We start from the raw sequence: 19,937 nt of genomic DNA, 5'->3' as shown, positions 1-19,937 counted from the left end.
AAAAAAAGGCCATGTCATTAGGATCCGTAACTATGTAATAATGACAATGCATTGAAATTTAAAAAGTATTTTTAGTATGAGATAAGTGCTTCATAAACTACCCTTCTATCTGCCTGATTATGGGAGAATTCTTTAACTGCTATCAAAAAATCCTCAGAACTGAGAATCAGTAGAGGGGTTCAAGTACCAATAAGAACTTTAACATGAGGACAGGAGAAAGTGATGCTTTATTATCAAGGAAAGGTGTTTATATTGTTTCTGTATGTTCAAAATATTTCTTTCAATACTTATACTTTTAGAGACAGGGCCTTGCTCTGTTGCCCAGGCTGGAGTGCAGTGGCACAACATAGCTCTCAAAGTTCACTGCAGTCTCAAACTCCCGGGCTCAAACAATCTTCCTACCCAATCCTCTTGCCTCAGCCTCCTGAGTAGCTGGGACTACCATGCCTGGATCAGGAATAAATTTAACAGAAGAAATTCAAGTATTGTACAATGAAAACTATATAATGTCAGAGAAAGAAATTAAGTAAGACCTATGTAACTGGAAAGGCATCCATGTTCATAGATGTTAACAATATTAAAATGGCAAGTCTCCCCAAACTGATCTATAGATTCAATACAATATCTACCAAAATCCCAGCTGCATTTTTTGCAGACTCACAGATTAATCCTAAAATTTACTTGGAAAAGTAAAAGGAACGTAGAATAGACGAACTGTTTTTAAAAAAGAAAAATAAAACCTGAGGACTCCCATGTCCCAATTTCCTAACTTACTATGAAGTAACGGTAATTAAAATGTTATGGTACTACAGTCCTCAGTACAAATACATAAATCAGTGGAATAAAACTGGGATCCAGGAACAAACTTTTACCTGTTAATTTATTTTTGACAAGATTGTCAAACACAATTGTGTCAATGATGAAACAACAGTTTTTTTTTTTTTAACAAATGGAACTAGAAAACTGGTATCCACATGCAAAACACTGAAGTTGGACTCCTACCTCACACCACATATAAAAAATTAACTCAAAATAGATGACAGACCTAAATGTAAAAGCTAAAACTATAAGCTCTTAGAATAGGCATAAACTTTTGTAACCTTGATCGGCCATGGTTTCTTAGATATGACATCAAAAGCATAAGCAAAAATAAAAAGAATAAATTGGACTTGATCAAAATTAAAAACATTTGTGCTTAAAAGGACACCATCAAGAAAGTAAAAAGATCCAGCCTGGCCAATATGGTGAAACCCCATCTCTACTAAAAATACAAAAATTAGCTGGGCATGGTGGCACATGCCTGTAGTCCCAGCTACTCAGGAGGCTGAGGCAGAATCGCCTGAACCCAGAAGGCAGCTATCGCAGTAAGCCAAGATCACGCCACTGCACTCCAGCCTGGGCAACAGAGCAAGAATCCATGTCAAAAGAAAAATAACAACAAAAAAAGGCAAGTGAAAAGACAATCCACAGAATGGGGAAAAAAAAAAGTCTGCATATCACATCTGATAAAAGACTTGTACCCAAAACATATGAAACTCTTACAACTCAAGAATAAAAAGATGAGTCCATTTTTTAAATGCCCTGGGATGGTTATAATCAAAAGATAGACAATAACAAGTATCAGTGAGGATGTGGATAAACTGGTGAGATAATCACTCACCAGATAATTGCTGGTGAGACTGTAGAATGGCACAGTCTCTTTGGAAAACAGTTTGGCAGTTCCTCAAAACATTAATCCGAGTTATCATTCGACTCAGCAATTTCACTCCTATATGTGTGTACCCAAGAGAAATGAAAACATGTTCACCCAAACCCTATATGTGAATAATCACTACAGCATTACTTATAATAGCCAAAATGTGGGAACAACCCAAATGTCCATCAACTGATGAGCAGATAAACAAAAAGGAGTATATTCATATAATGAAATATTATTTGGTCATAAAAAGATATGAAGTGACTATAAATGCTACAACATGGATGTACCTTGAAAACATTAACAATATAGTTTGTATTTTACGTGCTCACCCAAATCTCCTGTCAAATTGTAATCCCCAACACTGGTGGGACGTGATTGGATCAAGCAGGCAGATTTCCCCCTTGCTGTTCTCATGATACTGAGTTCTCTGGTTGTTTAAAAGTGTGTGGCGCCACCCCATCTCTAATCCTCCTGCTCTGGCCATGTAAGACATGCCTGCTTCCCCTTCACCTTCCACCATGATTTTAAGCTTCCTGAGGCCTCCTCAGCCATGCTTCCTGTATAACCTGTAGAACCGTTAAGCCAATCAAAATTATTTTCTTTATAAATTACCCAGTCTCAGGTATTTCTTCATAGCAGTACAAGAATGGACTCATATATTTATGCTAAGTGAAGGAAGACAGACATAAAAGGCCACATATTGTAATATTCCATTCATATGAAATGTCCAGAACAGGCAAATCGATAGACACAGAAAGTAGATTAGTGATTACCAGAGGATAGGGGAGGGGGAAAGGAGTGACTTTTAATGGATAAAGATTTTCTTTTTGGGATGATAAAAATGTTCTGAAATTAGGTAATGGTGATGGTTGCACAACTCTGTGAGTGTATCACTGAGTAAATCACTGAACTGTACATTTTCTTTTTTTTTTTTTTTTTTTTGAGACAGAGTCTTGCTATTGCTCAGGCTGGACTCAGTGCAACCTTTGCCTCCCAGGTTCAAGCAATTCTCCTGCCTCAGCCTCCCAAGTAGCTGGAACTACAGGCCACGCCCGGCTAATTTTTGTAGTTTTAGTAGAGACGGGGTTTCACCACGTTAGCCAAGATGGTTTCAAACTCCTGACCTTGTGATTCACCCACCTCGGCCTCCCAAAGTGCTGGGATTACAGGCGTGAGCCACTGCACCCAGCCTGAACTGTACACTTTCAAAGGATGCATGTGAATTATGTACATATAAGTATAGTATATAAATTATATCTCAATAATTAACTTATTAAAAAACTGTACAGTTAAGATTTGTGCATTTCAATATATGTAAACTTTACCTAAAAAATAATAAAAGCAATGGGCCAAGTGCAGTGTCTCAATCCCAGCACTTTGGGAGGCCACAGCAGGAGGATCACTTGCGGCCAGTTCATGATCAGCCTGGGCAACATAGTAAGACCACATCTCTAAAAAAAAAAAAAAAATTAAAAATTAAAAATTTTAAAATTAGCCAGGTGTGGTGGTGTGCACCTGTAGTCCTAACTAGGCAGGCTGAGCAAGGAGGATCACTTCTGCCCAGGAGTTTGAGGCTGCAGTGAGTTATGACAGCACCACTTCATTCCAGCCTGGGTGACAGACAAAGACCCTGTTTCTTTTTACAAAAAAAAAAAAAAAAGAATGGATACATAAAAGTTCAGTATTCTATTCTGCTCACTTTGTGTATGTTTGAAATTTTCCTTAAGTTTTTTTAACGGAAGTGTAAAAACAAGTAAATTTTTTAAACAACAAAACATTCCTAACATCCATTTTTGTTGTTTTTTGACACAGGAAGCAGAATCTCATATTTTAAAAAGACCAGAGAGGTCATTACCTTTCATTATTCTGTTGCAATGTTATATGCAAACAGAAATATGACAGAAGACATGGTATGTGGTAAAAATGAATACTTCATCTTAAATGTACAAAAAGAATCTGAACTTCCTCAGTTCTAAGGCAGTTCCTCATCCTTGGATTCCTGTGGTTTCCGTGGTTAATGAGTGTGACAATTCCTAATCCATGGATGCAACAATCCCTAATACAGTGCTGTCCAGTATAGTAGCACTGCTACATATGGTCATTTAAATTTTCGTTTTAATGAATTAAGTTATAAATTCCGTTCTTAGTCTCACTAGTTACATTTCTAGTGTTCAATACCCACATGCACCTAGTGGCTACCATACTGGATACAGCAGATATAGAACACTGCCATCACTGGAGAAATTTCTACTAGATAGTACTACTCTAATATATAAAAAATATCTGGCCAGGCACAGTGGCTCACGCCTGTAATCCCTGCACTTTGGGAAGCTGAGGTGGGCAGATCAAGAGATCAACACCATCCTGGCCAACATGGTGAAAAGGCATCTCTACTAAAAATACAAAAATTAGCTAGGTGTGGTGAAGCGGGCCTGTAGTCCCAGCAACTCAGGAGGCTGAGGCAGGAGAATCACTTGAATTCTTTACAGAATTCAACTTTATAGCACTCCAACCTGGTGACAGAGAAGGACTCTGTCTCAAAAATAAGAAAAAAGAAAAAAAAAAATAAACATCCACAGGGAAACTTTTACATTCCAATTTAGGATTGTTATACTGGATTTCACAACAATAAATTTTCCTGAAGAACAGGGAAAACAAAGTACAAAAATATTAGCCATCAAAGGTCATTCACGGAAGTGTAGACTAAAACAGCAGTTAAGTTTTACTTTCAGAACTATCAAGCTACAGGTATTAGTCACGGCAACTCCTTGGAGGCAAATTCCTCTGTTAAAACATAGATTAGGACAGTCAGGGCCACTCGCTCAGCTCGGCTGAGGAGGGCAGCTCTGAAGAGGACCCCAAGGGTCCCCACGCGGGGCTAGGGCCTCCTGGGCGTCGTTGGGAGCGGCCATTCCCGGCCGGGGTCCGAGCTGTCAGCCTCTCCAAAGTCTGCGCTGGAGGAGCCGGGACACGCCTAGCGCGGGCTCCAGACCAAAGCCCTCGGGATATGCAGCAGCCATGCCTGTGGACACGCTGAGTCCTGGAGCCCCGGCCGCCCCTGCCCTACCTTGCCGCCTGCGGACCAAGGTCCCCGGCTACCTGCTACGGAGGCCGGCAGATGGTGGAGTCCGGAAGCCGAGTGCTGTGGAGCGCCTGGAGGCCGACAAGGCCAAGTACGTCAAGAGCCTGCATGTGGCCAACACCCGCCAGGAACCTGTGCAGCCCCTGCTGTCCAAACAGCCACTCTTTAGCCCTGAGACTCGCCGCACAGTGCTCACGCCCAGCCGCCGAGCCCTGCCTGGCCCCTGCCGACGGCCCCATCTGGACCTGGACATCCTCAGCAGCCTCATCAACTTGTGTGATAGTCCCGTGTCTCCTGCTGAGGCCAGCCGCACTCCTGGACGGGCACAGGGAGCCGGCAAGCCTCCCCCAGCCACCCCTCCACGACCGCCGCCCAGTACCTCTGCGGTCCATCGAGTGGACGTCCGCCCTCTGCCTGCCTCACCTGCCCAGCCCTGCCCGTCACCAGGTCTTGCCGCTGCCTCCAGCCCAGCCCGGCCACCGGGTTTGCAACGCTCTAAGTCGGACTTAAGCGAGCGCTTTTCTAGGACAGCCGCTGACCTTGAGCGCTTTTTTAACTTCTGCGGCCTAGACCCGGAGGAGGCAAGAGGGTTGGGTGTGGCCCACCTAGCACGGGCCAGCTCGGACATCGTGTCCTTGGCTGGGCCCAGTGCTGGGCCGGGCAGCTCTGAAGGGGGCTGCTCCCGCCGCAGCTCGGTTACTGTTGAGGAGCGGGCCCGGGAGCGCGTCCCCTACGGCGTGTCGGTAGTGGAGCGCAATGCCCGCGTGATCAAGTGGCTGTATGGGTTAAGGCAGGCACGGGAGAGCCCCGCAGCTGAAGGCTAGGCTGCCACTGAACCTGGAATTCGCCACAGGACAGATCTTACAGAGGCAAGTGGCCCCTGGACCTCTCTTGCATCCATTCTCTGGATCTGCATGTCTGAGTCTCCACCCTGGCGTGAACTTGGTATGGAGGCAAAGGCTTAGAGGCTGGACCAGCATTCTTGGGCAAGGACTGACCCTGGAGGGTTTTGCTCTTGACTTTGGACAGCCGAGAACCCCTCCTTCCACCCCAATACAAGGTTTTTGACATGAGTGTATTCCTGCTTAGTTCCTCTTGTGGGGCTGCATTTGGGGTGCTTTGCCCTCCCCACTGAGAGTGAGGGCCAAGGGGTCTCCTCCATCCTGTCTCCCCAGTGACTCTGTATCCTTCCTTCCTTCCTTGGCCTCTGTCCTTTGCTGACGTCCTCTTCCTTGCCCAGCAGAACTCACCCTGGGGTCGTGGCAGTGGGGAGGGGCCTATCCACTGCTCTTCCTAGTCCTTGGCGGCTGGCCTAGGTGGGTAGACGATGTTGGGGGCTGGTTAGGAGTCTGCACTGCTTTGACTTACCTCCCCTTGGTTAATAAACACAAATGCTTTTCTCTCAAAAAAAAAAACAAAAAAAAACATAGATTAACACTATACTGCCAGTTTCCTCAAGTCAGATGTAAAGATTATGCTGAAAAATGATTAAAGCAAATTATCCTTCAAAGATCTCATGAAAAGTTATATTTATAATCCATGAAATCAAAGAGTTTGTGACCCACAGTAAAATACACAGAATAAAATTTCTTTCCTAACAGAGCTTTGAGGCAGATGATTTCTGTACAACTAGTTCTAAAACTGTGTGTGCATTTCATCCTGATAGTTACAAATTTCCGTTAATACCCATTAACATTATAAACGTAGTATCAGGAAACAGGTGCGTTCTTAATTCAAATATTTAAAACATTTTTAGCACTTTAAAAAACGCAGGTGAACTAATTTTAAAATGTAAATTCAAATACATTTTTATATTTAGGAGTCTGAAAAAACAACAAAGTCATTTTGTATTCCCTCTCAAGCTATAACTGCCAATAGCTGCAGTGTAAATAATATTCCAAATAGAAAATAAAATACTTTATGTTAAGAAATTTTAAATCAACTATTTTCTTGCCTAAACTATTGGACACCTATAGCCATCAGTCAAAACAGGTCCCTTTAAAACATTTTCAAACCTTTTAAAAAGGTAATTATGAATTTAATTACTTTTCATCCACATTAACTACTTCTACGTTCAACTCTCTTTGAAATTTAGTGCCAAAAAAAAAAAAAAAAAGTAATTCCCAAGAGAGAATGAAACCATGGAAACTGAAACCAGCCTGTAGGCTAGGTATACAGGAGGGTCACAGGGAATCTATCTGAAGGAGAAAGTTACTGCTATCACCACCGGAGGCTCTGGAGTCAAATTAAATCAGGTACTATTTACATATTTCTAGCTCTGTACTGACCTCACATGGTGCTTTCCTATGTATTACACACAGGCCTAGCTAGGTTTTCACATTTTAAGTTAGTGTTAGATGGTTTCTATCTTTAATCAAAGTTAAATGTTTTAAAGAATAGAGTAACATTCCATAAGCCTTTTCCCATTGTTCACAAACCCTTTCTGTTCGTCAGAGCACCCCGATAAATCCATCTGTTCCCTCTAATTGCTTCCAAAGAAAAATTCTAGCAACCAAAGACACCAGATTGTAAAACACAGTCCGAGTTAGAGTTCTGGCACTACCGAAATATGTTGTTAAGAAATCCTGGCAAATTAGTTAAAATCCCTTAAACCGTAATTACCTCAGTGGTAAAATGAATGCAATACAAATCTACACCCCAGAAGTAGACTGTATGAGTTAGGTTTCATTAAACAGAAGAAATGCCTCAGATTTTTGGTACGCTCCAAACATAAGGTACCTAGCTCTCCCCCATCTCACTTTCCCTCCCACCTCTTCCCTTTGAAGCTTTCAGCTTGTGCTTCCAAGCTCCACTTCAGTGTGTTTCCCGTATCCTTACCAGCACTTACACTCGATCCTCCAATTCCATACAATTCCACCACCCTCCGATTCCAAACTGCTACTTCCCATTACGCCCCGCTAAGGTCCCAGGCAGCCCTCCACTCTGCTCCCCACATTTCCTTCAGCCCCCGTTTTCCAACGGCTCCTCCTCTCGGCTCCCCACCCCCTCGTCACCAGGTTCATCCAGCCCCTCCAACCGTCTCCCGCCCCCAGGTTCCTTCCTGCCCTCCAAACGCAGCTTCCCCCGTCTCAACGTTTTATCTTGCTCCTCCAACAGACTCCCCCAACGACCCACTCGCTCCTTTAGTCCCTATTTTCTCCAACACTCAACTGACTACTCCTTTACATCCATTCTTTTCAACATACACACAAATGCAAAGGCACCCACATACAAGAACCCCCACCCCCACCTCGGTCCTCCATCTTTCCCTTTTAGACTTGCTTCCTTTCTTCCTCCTTCCCCCCACCCCCATCTCCTCCGGAAGAGTCTGTTCCCAGGCCAAGGTCTCTCACCTCATTCGGTCACTTCAGTGGTGCCAACCGCTTCATACAGGAAAAAAACAACCAATCTGTCCCCGTGGGCGCTTCCCCTGCGAGTCCGAGCACTTACTGGGCACCCGCCCCACCGGGCACCCGGCACATATGCACGGACAAACCGAGGTCCTTGGGGACAAGGGTTGGGGGTAGAATGAACGTTCTTACACCGGCCTCAAACACAGCCCACTTCACTACAGCCCCTCGCCATTTTGGTTTCCCGCGGACTGCCGGTGCATTCTGGGAGCGCGGAGCGACTCCGGTGCCGAATGGCAGTTCTCCAAAGCCGGGCGGGGGGGACGGGGACTGCGCAGCGAGCGCGGATGAATACCGCGCCCCGCGTCCCCGGCAGGGGCTGAACAAAGAGGGACTCTTTAACGTTGCAGTGAGACTCAGTCCTTCCGCCGCCGGGGCTAACACAATAGTGAGCGACTGCACTCCTGATCGCCGGCTGGCTCTGTTATACAGGAAGGGGTCGTGTGCGACCTTCAATGTACATGGTCTTGACTGTGCTCCGTGCATGTTGCTGTGCCCATTTGTTTTAAAGCACGTTTCCTCTACCTTCACCCTAAGGCCTGCTATTAGAATTTCCTTCAGCGGGGAGAAGACCCAGGATGTTGGAATTAAATTTTATTCAGCGATTCACTGTCCAGTCCCAAATTCCTTATCAGGAGCTGCTTTTATGAAAGACTCTCAGATGATTTGTTTCCTAACGATGAAAGGTTGTTTTCTGTTTACCCGCTTTGCAGTCCTTCCTAGTTGTAACGAAATCTGAGAATAGCCCTCTGCAAAATGGTTTAAGAATACAGAATTGTTTCGGCCGGGCGCGGTGGCTCACGCCTGTAATCCCAGCACTTTGGGAGGCCGAGGCGGGTGGATCACGAGGTCAAGAGATCGAGATCATCCTGGTCAACAAGGTGACACCCTCTCTCTACTAAAAATACAAAAAATTAGCCGGGCATGGTGGCGCATGCCTGTAATCCCAGCTACTCAGGAGGCTGAGGTAGGAGAATTGCCTGAACCCAGGAGGCGGAGGTTGCGGTGAGCCCAGATGGCGCCATTGCACTCCAGCCTGGGTAACAAGAGTGAAACTCAGTCTCAAAAAAAAAAAAAAAAAAAAAGAATACAGAATTGTTTCTTATTAGTGCAGACCCTTAGCCTGCCCAGATTCTGCTACCGACTTGGACCCAACTGACAAGCTGTGAGATTGTATGCTTGTCTCTTTAACTTACATCTAGATACAACCCAGCTCCTCTTAGTAGCCACGTGTAGAACCTTAATTTATAATTTCGTCAAAATATTTTTAAAACCATTTTATGTTTTTGTCCCATCTTATGTTACAGGGATAGTGAACACCGTATTTTTTCTGCCTCTGAAAAGTACCTCTTGTGGTCTAAGCTCTCTTGGCTCATATTTCAAAATGAGTTCCCCCAACCTGTGATCTCAGAATTTGGCAAATAAGCATATTCATTTTATCCAGCACCACTCAATACTTTAATGTGGTCATTCCCTTCCACTCCTCTGCTTCTCCTGAATAATAGTTCTAATCTTTTAAGTTTGTCGTCTCACTGCACCCTCACTGTACCTACTTACCTACTACCTTTCGGGTTTCACTTTATTTCAATTCTGACCATCATCTCTCATAAATTTGTCTTAAGTAGCCGGGCGTGATGGCTCACGCCTGTAATCCCAGCACTTTGGGAGGCCTAGGCGGGTGGATCACCTGAGGTTGGGAGTTTGAGACCAGCCAGATCAACATGGGGAAACCCCCTCTCTACTAAAAATACAAAATTAGCCGGGCGTGGTGGTGCATGCCTGTAATCCCAGCTACTCAGGAGGCTGAAGCAGGAGATTTGCTTGAACCCAGGAAGCAGAGGTTGCAGTGAGCCGAGATGGTGCCATTGCACTCCAGCCTGGGCAACAAGAGCAAAACTTCGTTTCAAAAAAAAAAAATTACTTTAAATGAGCTTCATACGTTGGCTGAGGAAAATTTTGTCTTAAAAAAAGTAGATGCATTCCCATTCAGGAATGTGGTCTTAAGATAAATAAATAAAATATTAAAATGTAGATACAGTCCAAAAATTGATAAAGATATTACACAAACAGATATTTTTGCTGTGCAGCTAAGCCTAATTATAGAACATCTGTTTTGGAGAACATTTGGTCTAAGTTTTCCTCAACATTTCTGTAAAGTGGACACCAAGCCTCAACTTCAAAATCTTCAGTGATTGAATACTTCAAAGGCATTCATTTCCACCTCAGAAACTCTAATAATTTGAAAATTTTTCCTTATGTAGATGTATAATTTGCCTTCCTGTATTTGCCATTTACTGGTCTTTTAGGCTCTGGCTACACGAAAGTATTCTAATCCTTATACATTAGAGAAGTCAATTATGCCTTGTCTATCTTTCTGATTTCACTCATAACAGTAGGTAGGGGTTGCTAGGCACGGTGACGCATATCTATAATCCCAGCACTTTGGGAGGCCAGGGCTGGAGGATGGCTTGAGCCCAGAAGTTTGAGACCAGCCAGGGCAATATAGTGAAACCTCGTCTCTAAAAACATAACAATTATAATAATTTAAAATAGTGGGAGTGGGCTTTCCTTTTTTCAGGCGGCCGGGAAGATGTTCAAGACATTCAGAACGAGGGTGCCTACCAAAAGCAGTCGACCATCTTTCAAAACAAGAAGATGGTCCTGCTGGGAGAAACTGGCAAGGAGAAGCTCCCATGATACTACAAGAACATGGGTCTGGGCTTCGAGACACCCAAAGAGGCTACTGAGGACACCTAGATTGACAGGAAATGCCACTTCACTGGTAATGTCTCCATTTGAGGGTGGATCCTCTGTGGCGTGTTGACCAAGATGAAGATGCAGAGGACCATTGTCATTCGCCGAGACTATCTCCACTACATCCGCAAGTACAACCGCTTCGGGAAGTGCCACGAGAACACATCTGCACACCTGTCCCCCTGCTTCAGATCGGTGACATCATCACAGTAGGTGAATGCCGCCCATGAGCAAGACTGTATGCTTCAATGTGCTCAAGATCACCAAAGCGGCGGGCACCAAGAAGCAGTTCCAGAATTTCTGAGGCTGGACATCTGCCCACTCGCCACAATGAAATAAAGTTTTGTAGAGATGGGTTTTCGCCATGTTGGCCCAGCTGGTCTCGAACTCCTGAGCTTAAGCAATCTGCACACCTTGGCCTCCCAATGTGTTAGGATTACAGGTGTGAACCACCCTGCCTGGCCAAAAAGTTTGTTCTCTGACAAGCATCTCCTACATGCCAGACACTGGGAAGATCACTATAAATAAGATCCTGTTCTTACCTTCAAGGGGGTGGGAAGACAATTACAAGCTAGAGTGGCAAATGTAACAGTCAGCACAACGTGCAACAAGAGCAGTGAATGGTACAAAGTTGAAAAATGGTCAGATAGATGGCGAAAAGAAGACTGAATCATAATAGTCAACATTATACTACTTTGCATGTGTTATCTCTTTTCATTTGCAGGACAGCCCTGTTCTTATCCCTATTTTTCAAATAGGCAGTAAGGATCAGAAATTATTTTGATTGCCTGGGCGTGGTGGCTCACATCTGTAATCCCAACACTTTGGGAGCCCAAGGCGGTGGATCAGTTGAGCCCAGGAATTCGAGAGCAGCCTGGGCAACATAGCGAGAACTTGTCTCTACAAAACATACAAAAATAAATTATCCAGGCATGGTGGTATGTGCGTATAGTCACAGATACTAGGGAGGCTGAGGTGGGAAGATCCCTTGTGCCTGGGGAGGTCAAGGCTGCAGTTTCAGCACAGCCTGGGCAGTTGGAATGCAGGGCTCCTGAGATTCCATGACAACCCAACCTTCTCATAATTCCATTATTGCAACAGCAAACAGTTACCTGGCACACTGGCTGAGACCTCCCTCACTCTTGTCAGAGGCAGAGCTACAGGCAGTGCCTTTGGCTCTGAGCTCAGGCAACGTTTTTGCTGTTTTTGCCATTAAGGATTCTAAAGTGCTCTGAGGTGTTGATTAAGTTCTTCGCAACCGTAAGTCAATTCCAGCTGTTGTCATCCCTCAGTCCTGACTAAACCTAGTTGATTTCACTAGTTTTTGATCCATCATGTGCTTGGGTTTCTTCTCCCCAGTCCCTGTTTGAACTCTCCTGCCACTGCATTCTAGCCTGAGTGACAGAGTGAGACTCCATCTCAAAAAAAAAAAAAAAAAAGAAAGAAAGAAAAAAAGAAACTTTGGGAGTGGGGCCCAGCAATCTGTGTTTTTAACCAGCCTTTCAGATTATTCTGATGTATGCTCAAGTTTAAGAATAACAGTTCTAGATAGTGGTATACAGAGACAAAGGAAACAAAGTGTCTATCCTCTTGGAACAACAACAGACAAAGAGATGTACATAAAACTTCAGGCAGAGGTGAGTGTTATAAGGGAAACTAGAACCGGAGAAGGAGGGAGAACACAGAGGATGCTCAGGCAGGATCTCCCTGAGGGGTAGGAGCTCTGAAGTCACATAGGGCAGAGTCTGAAAATTGGCTAATCCACCGGTGACCAGCTTTTTAAACGTCTGGTTTCCTCATCTGCTAAAGTAGAGATAATAATATTACTTCCCATAGGCCTTGCCTGGACACAGACCAGGGCAAAGAAAGAACAGAGAATCAACCTGGAAGGACAAACATAATGACCAGCACAGTGGCAAAACTGGAATCAAAATTGTCTAGGATAAATCTGACTCCAGAGTTTCTTTTCTTCTGTTTTTTCCTCCTCCTCCTCCTCCTTCTTCTGCTTCTGCTTCTTCTTCGTCTTCCTCCTCCTCCTCTTCTTCGTCCTCCTCCTCCTCCTCTTCTTCTCCTCTTCCTCCTCCTCCTCCTCCTTCTTTTTTTTTTTTTTTTGACAGGATCTCTGGTTGCCTAAACTGGAGTGTAGTAGCACAATCTCGGCTCACTGCAGCCTCAATTTCCCAAGCTCAGGTGATCCTCCCACCTCAGCCTCTCAAGTAGCTGGGACTACAGGCAGATACCACCACACCTGGCTAATTATTTTTGTATTTTTAGTAGAGACAAGATTTTTCCATGCTGCCCAGGCTGGTCTCTAACTCCTGTGCTCAAGCCATCCACCCACTTTGGCTTCTCAAAGTGCTGAGATCATAGGCATGAGCCATGGTGCCCAGCCCAGGGTTTTTATTCTTTTTCCAGCCTTATCTAAAGGTGGAAAGCCCTCTAGGAGTGATGAGTGCTTTCTGCGTCCTCAAATTAACCCTACATAAAATTTTAAAAATTACCCAAAAACATTCTTTGGTATCTGAACAGCCCATAAAACTTTTCTCTTTTTCTTTAAAGACAGGTTCTTGCTCTATTGCCCGGGCTAGGGTGCTATGGTGCAATCATAGCTCACTCTAACCTCAAACTCCTGGGGTCAAGCCGTCTTCCCACCTCAGCCTCCCAAATCTCTGAGATTACAGGCATGAGCTACTGTGCCCAGCCATCTTTTTAAAACAAAAATGTATACATTCGGTGGTGACTGTAACATACAAGACATTGACAGGATCTAGATGCTCCAGAAATGGAGTTAGTGGAGAAAATCCCTATGGGGACTCTGGAGTCCTGAAAAGATTTAGGTACAGGATGCTTCCAGGTGCTAGGAACTGTTTCTCAGCTCACTTCCTCCCTAGAAGGCTTAATCCTCAAATCGCACTTAATGCGAGCTATGGCAAGTGTCGATGAGACCACTACTCACATGATTTCTTTCTTTTTTTTTTTTTTTTTTTTTCTTAAAGATGGGGTTTCACCGTATTGGTCAGGCTGGTCTTGAACTCCTGACCTCAGGTAATCCGCCCGCCTCAGCCTCCCAAAGTACTGGGATTACAGGCGTGAGCCACTACTCCTGGCCTTCACATGATACCTTTCTGCAAGGCCAGAAGGCCCAACTGCCCCATACCCCAGGCACCTCCAGCTCGCCCAGGCTCCATTGCCACCAGTGGCCTGCGTCTGGACGGCAGATCTCCCGGGCCTGTGTCTGGATGGCGGGCATCCCGGGCCCGCGTCTGGACGGCAGGTCTCCCGGGCCTGCGGGCCTGCGTGCCTGCGTCTGGACGGCGGATCTCCCGGGCCCGCGTCTGGACGGCGGGTCTCCCGGGCCTGCGGGCCCGCGTCTGGACGGCGGATCTCCCGGGCCTGAGTCTGGATGGCGGGTCTCCCGGGCCTGCGGGCCTGCGTCTGGACGGCGGATCTCCCAGGCCTGCGGGCCTGCGTCTGGACGGCGGATCTCCCGGGCTTGAGTCTGGATGGCGGGTCTCCCGGGCCTGCGGGCCTGCGTCTGGACGGCGGATCTCCCGGGCCTGCGGGCCTGCGTCTGGACGGCGGATCTCCCGGGCCTGCGGGCCTGCGTCTGGACGGCGGATCTCCCGGGCCCGCTTCTGGACGGCGGTCTCCCGGGCCTGCGGGCCCACGTCTGGACGGCGGATCTCCCAGGCCCGCTTCTGGACGGCGGGTCTCCCGGGCCTGCGGGCCCGCGTCTGGGCGGCGGATCTCCCGGGCCCGCTTCTGGACGGCGGGATCTCCCGGGCCTGCGGGCCCGCGTCTGGACGGCGGATCTCCCGGGCCCGCTTCTGGACGGCGGTCTCCCGGGCCTGCGGGCCCGCGTCTGGACGGCGGATCTCCCGGGCCCGCTTCTGGACGGCGGATCTCCCGGGCCCGCTTCTGGACGGCGGTCTCCCGGGCCTGCGGGCCCGCGTCTGGACGGCGGATCTCCCGGGCCCGCGTCTGGACGGCGGATCTCCCGGGCCCGCTTCTGGACGGCGGTCTCCCGGGCCTGCGGGCCTGCGTCTGGACGGCGGATCTCCCGGGCTTGAGTCTGGATGGCGGGTCTCCTGGGCCTGCGGGCCTGCGTCTGGACGGCGGATCTCCCGGGCCTGCGGGCCTGCGTCTGGACGGCGGATCTCCCGGGCCTGCGGGCCTGCGTCTGGACGGCGGATCTCCCGGGCCCGCGTCTGAACGGCGGGTGTCCCGGGCCCACCGGCCCGCGTCCGGGGGGCGGAACTCCCGGGCCCGCGGGCCCGCGTCTGGACGGCGGATCTCCCGGGCCCGCTTCTGGACGGCGGTCTCCCGGGCCTGCGGGCCCACGTCTGGACGGCGGATCTTCCGGGCCCGCGTCTGAGCGGCGGGTCTCCCGGGCCTGCGGGCCCGCGTCTGGGCGGCGGATCTCCCGGGCCCGCGTCTGGACGGCGGATCTCCCGGGCCCGCGTCTGAACGGCGGGTGTCCCGGGCCCACGGGCCCGCGTCCGGGCGGCGGATCTCCCGGGCCCGCGGGCCCGCGTCTGGACGGCGGATCTCCCGGGCCCGCGTCTGAACGGCGGGTCTCCCGGGCCTGCGGGCCCGCGTCTGGGCGGCGGATCTCCCGGGCCCGCTTCTGGACGGCGGATCTTCCGGGCCCGCGTCTGAACGGCAGGTCTCCCGGGCCTGCGGGCCCGCGTCTGGGCGGCGGATCTCCCGGGCCCGCGTCCGGGCGGCGGATCTCCCGGGCCCGCGTCCGGGCGGCGGATCTCCCGGGCCCGCGGGCCCGCGTCTGGACGGCGGATCTCCCGGGCCCGCTTCTGGACGGCGGTCTCCCGGGCCTGCGGGCCCACGTCTGGACGGCGGATCTCCCGGGCCCGCGTCTGAACGGCGGGTCTCCCGGGCCTCCGGGCCCGCGTCCGGGCGGCGGATCTCCCGGGCCCGCGTCCGGGCGGCGGATCTCCCGGGCCCGCGTCCGGGCGGCGGATCTCCCGGGCCCGCGTCCGGGCGGCGGATCTCCCGGGCCCGCGTCCGGGCGGCGGATCTCCCGGGCCCGCGTCCGGGCGGCGGATCTCCCGGGCCCGCGTCCGGGCGGCGGATCTCCCGGGCCCGCGTCCGGGCGGCGGATCTCCCGGGCCCGCGTCCGGGCGGCGGATCTCCCGGGCCCGCGTCCGGGCGGCGGATCTCCCGGGCCCGCGGGCCCGCGTCCGGGCGGCGGATCTCCCGGGCCCGCGGGCCCGGGTCCGGGCGGCGGATCTCCCGGGCCCGCGGGCCCGCGTCCGGGCGGCGGATCTCCCGGGCCCGCGGGCCCGCGTCCGGGCGGCGGATCTCCCGGGCCCGCGGGCCCGCGTCCGGGCGGCGGATCTCCCGGGCCCGCGGGCCCGCGTCCGGGCGGCGGATCTCCCGGGCCCGCTACGTTCAAGGACCTTCTCCCAAACTACTGATTTTTCTTTATGTCCATTAATTACAGGTCTATTGATTCACACTATTTGCTGGCAGTGTGTGAAGTCAATGAACAAGACTGTGTCTTTGTCCTTGAGACACATAAACTCTACCCAGAGACAAGGCCTAAGCACAGGAAACAAGTAATTTTATAATACCATAAGGCAGTTATTCTCCAGATGAATTCAGATTAAGGAGGGCACTTGAGCTGGTGAGATCACAGAAAGCTTTTATCACCCACCCCTTTAGAGGTGGTTGAGATTATTTACTCCTATTAAATTTCACGTGTGGTGGTGGATTCAGTGTAAATAACAAATTGAACATTTGTTGAGCTTTCCTCAACAATCTTTCACTTTCGTTTAGGCGAATCAGATTATTAAAGGCAAAAGGAGATTCTCATTATAAGTGGGGACAATAGCCATTGAAAAGAGAGATGAACCAGTTGGTAAAATGGTAAGAATTAGGAGACGAATGGAAAAAAAGATTCTTCTAGGAAGTTAGAAATTGAGCCTAATGTTATCATTAGAGTGAACTGGCAACCAACAGAATGGGAAACAATTTTTGCAATCTACCCATCTGACAAAGGGCTAATATCCAGAATCTGCAAAAGAACTAAAACAGATTTACAAGAAGAAAACAAACCCATTCAAAAGTGGGTGAAGGACATGAACGGACACAGGGAGGGGAGCATCACACACTGGGGTCTGTGGGGGGGGACTAGGGGAGGGGCAGTGAGGGGTAGGAAGGTTGGGGAGGGATAACATGGGGAGAAATGCCAGATGTAGGTGACAGGGGGATGGAGGCAGCAAACCACACTGCCATGTATGTACCTATGCAACAATCCTGCATGATCTGCACATGTACCCCAGAACCTAAAGTGCAATTAAAAAAAGAGTTATATCTTATAGAGTTTATATCTCCTAAACTATTAGACTTGCCTCTTTGCTGGGAATTTATATGACATATTGGTCAAGAATGTTGGTGCCATCATCATCCGGTGTTGGCTTACCAACCTCGCTTTAACCAGGCACTAGCTCTTTTGTCTCAGCCAAGTCTCTGTATTTCAGTTTCTCTAACCTATGGAGAGGATACTTTGAACCACATGAAACTGCCCATAATTGACCATTTTTAACCCACAGAAATGGAAAGTCCCCATGGTTCCACCAAATACAATACTTACCACATTGGGCAGGTGTGAGGAATTAATGAAAAAGTGTGAAAAGCCCTTAGTAAATGCCCAGTAAGTGAGAGCTCCTATTATTAATGCCTCTACTGTTTCCCAATTACAATCCAGCTCTTACAACATTGGTAAATATATAACATGAATGCATAGCAGGCATCGAGTTATGTTTTTAAGATTTGCATGTGTAAACTCATTTGCTCTTCGCAGCAACTCAGTTAAGTAACTTGTTGAAAATCTTAGTTAGTAATTAGTATTGTGGCCACAATCAAAACCTAGATGTTTCAACTTCAAATTCTTTACTCTTCCATACTACAGATAATTTAAATTCTTGAATGTGCTTATACATGAGTTATATGTTGTTAATGCCTGTACAGCTTTAATTGACTGCATATTTGTACTTAATGATACCCTTGCCATAGCACCACAGTTCTTAGGAAGAGAAATTTAATCTTCGAAACTTATTTCGGGGAAAAACCAGGGGAATGCAAATCAGAACTTGATTATATAGTCACTTTTAGTAAGTTATTTTTCTCCTATCTAGAAAAGAGAGATAATATTGATAACATTTCTATCTTTGGGAATATACTTTTGTTTTTAGTTGCTTTAAAGCTCTTCTACAAGTGCTGTGTAAATACAGTGTCACTAACATTGGCTGCTTTTTTTTTTCATTCTTGACATTTACAGGATCTGATATTCAGCTGTTTTTGTTTTCCTTTAAAAAAGAAACCACTTTTCTAGGACAGGTGACATGGCTCACACCTGTAATCTCAGCATTGTGGGGAGGCTGAGTTATGGGGATCACTTAAGCCCAGGAGCTCAAGACCAGCCTGGGCAATAAGGAAGACCCCCATCTCTACAAAAAATGTAAACATTAGCCATATGTTGCAGCATGCGTCTGTTGTCCCAGCTATCTGGGAGGCTGAGGTGGGAGGATCACTTGAGCCTGCGAGGCAGAGGTTGCCATGCGCTGTGATTGTACCACTGCACTCCATCCTGGGGGACAGAGCAAGACCCTGTCTCAAAAAAATAAAAACAAAACAAACCAGTCTCTTTGTGTGTCCTGTAATATCCTACATCACTTTCCCCAATGAATTTGATCATAGAACACATTTGAAATTATAATATACTGTTGGAAGCCCATCAGGAGCTCAAGCTTTAAGTGCTTAGAACAAAGCAAACAGCAAAAAAAAAAGTTTCACAGATGAATTAATTGCTGCAGGAAGTAATCACATTTTCATTCATAGTCTTTTTTGCTTTATACAAAACAAACAAAATGAATTAAAATTCATTTTACTTTACTAAGAAACTACCTGGTGCATTTTATTCTTAACAAGGTAAAATGGATTTAAATTCTCAAATTTTAATTCCTGGAATTAGTGAAACTGCTACATTTATGTTACCATATTCAGAAGCCACTAAATGGATCCTGGCCCCTCTAGAGGTGAGGGTTTTTTTTTTTTTTTTGAGACGGATTCTCACTGTGTCACCCAGGCTGGAGGAGTGCACTGGCACGATCTTGGCTCACTGCAACCTCTGCCTCCTGGGTTCAAGCAATTCTCCTGCCTCAGCCTCCCAAGTAGCTGGGACTACCGGCACGCACCACCACACCCGGCTACTTTTTTTGTATTTTTAGTAGAGAGAGGATTTCACCATGTTGGCCAAACTAGTTTTGAACTCCTGACTTCAAGTGATCCTCCTGCCTCGGCCTCCCAAAGTGCTAGGATTACAGTGAGCCACTGCGTCCAGCCTAAGTTTCTTTTTCTGAAGACTGGATAGAGGCACCTTCCTGGAGCCGTGGTACCCCTTAAAGGTGAAGGGAACATGGGTGTGGCAACAGAGGACCATTATCAAGAAGAATTTTTTGGGTTTGGTCTGAGAGGTACTGGGAAACCTCTTAAGCTTGAGTAAGGCAGAGTCTTAACTCAGAGTAATAATTTGGCAAACAATCCCACACCCCCTATATTTTCAAATGTTATTCATTTACTCAATAGATATTTCTCCAGTGTTTAATACTTAGTACTGAGCTAAGCACTTCAAAACACATTGTTCCTGTTCTGAGTAATTTACACTCTAGTGGTAGAGGAAGATTTTAATCATATAATTACAATAAATGTAAAATTATACTGTGGTGGTTATCATGAAGAAGGAGTACAAATATAATAATCAGCAAGTGGTATATAAAATTGCAGTGGAGAATGACTTAATGCTAAGAGACCAGTGAAAGACTCTAGTAGTCACCTAGACATAGGTTAGTGAGAACATGACCCACACTGAATGCAGGCTGTGAATACGAGTCAAGACAGAGCCCACGTGCCTTCATTTTGCCCTAGTTAGTGGGAAGGAAGGGATGAGGTTACCACGATGGAATCACAAAGT

General features: G+C 47.6%; 2 protein-coding genes and 1 pseudogene across 5 annotated transcripts in view; 2 read left to right on the top strand and 1 right to left on the bottom strand.

Annotated features, from left to right (window-relative positions):
- MTF2 (metal response element binding transcription factor 2) overlaps positions 1-8,384 on the bottom strand; it is a 61,605-nt gene extending 53,221 nt beyond the window's left edge. For 2 of the 4 annotated variants that reach the window (XM_064371125.1, XM_064371126.1), the window contains exon 1: positions 8,135-8,384. In XM_064371125.1, the coding sequence (XP_064227195.1) occupies positions 8,135-8,139 (5 nt within the window). In that variant the 5' untranslated portion in view covers positions 8,140-8,384. Of the gene's footprint in view, positions 1-2,028; positions 2,309-8,134 lie in introns of those variants that run through there. The other 2 variants (XM_064371128.1, XM_064371124.1) reach the window with 2 other exon arrangements.
- LOC110567737 (protein FAM110A-like) lies at positions 4,678-6,187 on the top strand. The gene has a single exon (XM_021668045.2). It carries the CDS (start codon positions 4,718-4,720, stop codon positions 5,603-5,605), a length of 888 nt encoding a protein of 295 aa, XP_021523720.2. The 5' UTR covers positions 4,678-4,717; the 3' UTR covers positions 5,606-6,187.
- LOC110567735 (small ribosomal subunit protein uS17-like) lies at positions 8,310-11,249 on the top strand (annotated as a pseudogene).
- The last annotated feature ends 8,688 nt before the right edge of the window (positions 11,250-19,937 follow it).

This window comes from Aotus nancymaae, unplaced genomic scaffold (genome assembly GCF_030222135.1).
Source record: "Aotus nancymaae isolate 86718 unplaced genomic scaffold, 86718_ANA_hifiasm-v0.15.2.pri h1tg000122l, whole genome shotgun sequence".
NCBI lineage: Eukaryota > Metazoa > Chordata > Mammalia > Primates > Aotidae > Aotus > Aotus nancymaae.
The sequence above is the reverse complement of the archived record's forward strand: the minus strand, read 5'-3'. Positions and strand labels throughout refer to the sequence as shown.

What these genes read in the sequence shown, in the direction of transcription:
- LOC110567737 (XM_021668045.2), top strand. Translation starts at nt 4,718, where the DNA reads ATGCCTGTGGACACGCTGAGTCCTGGAGCCCCGGCCGCCCCTGCCCTA.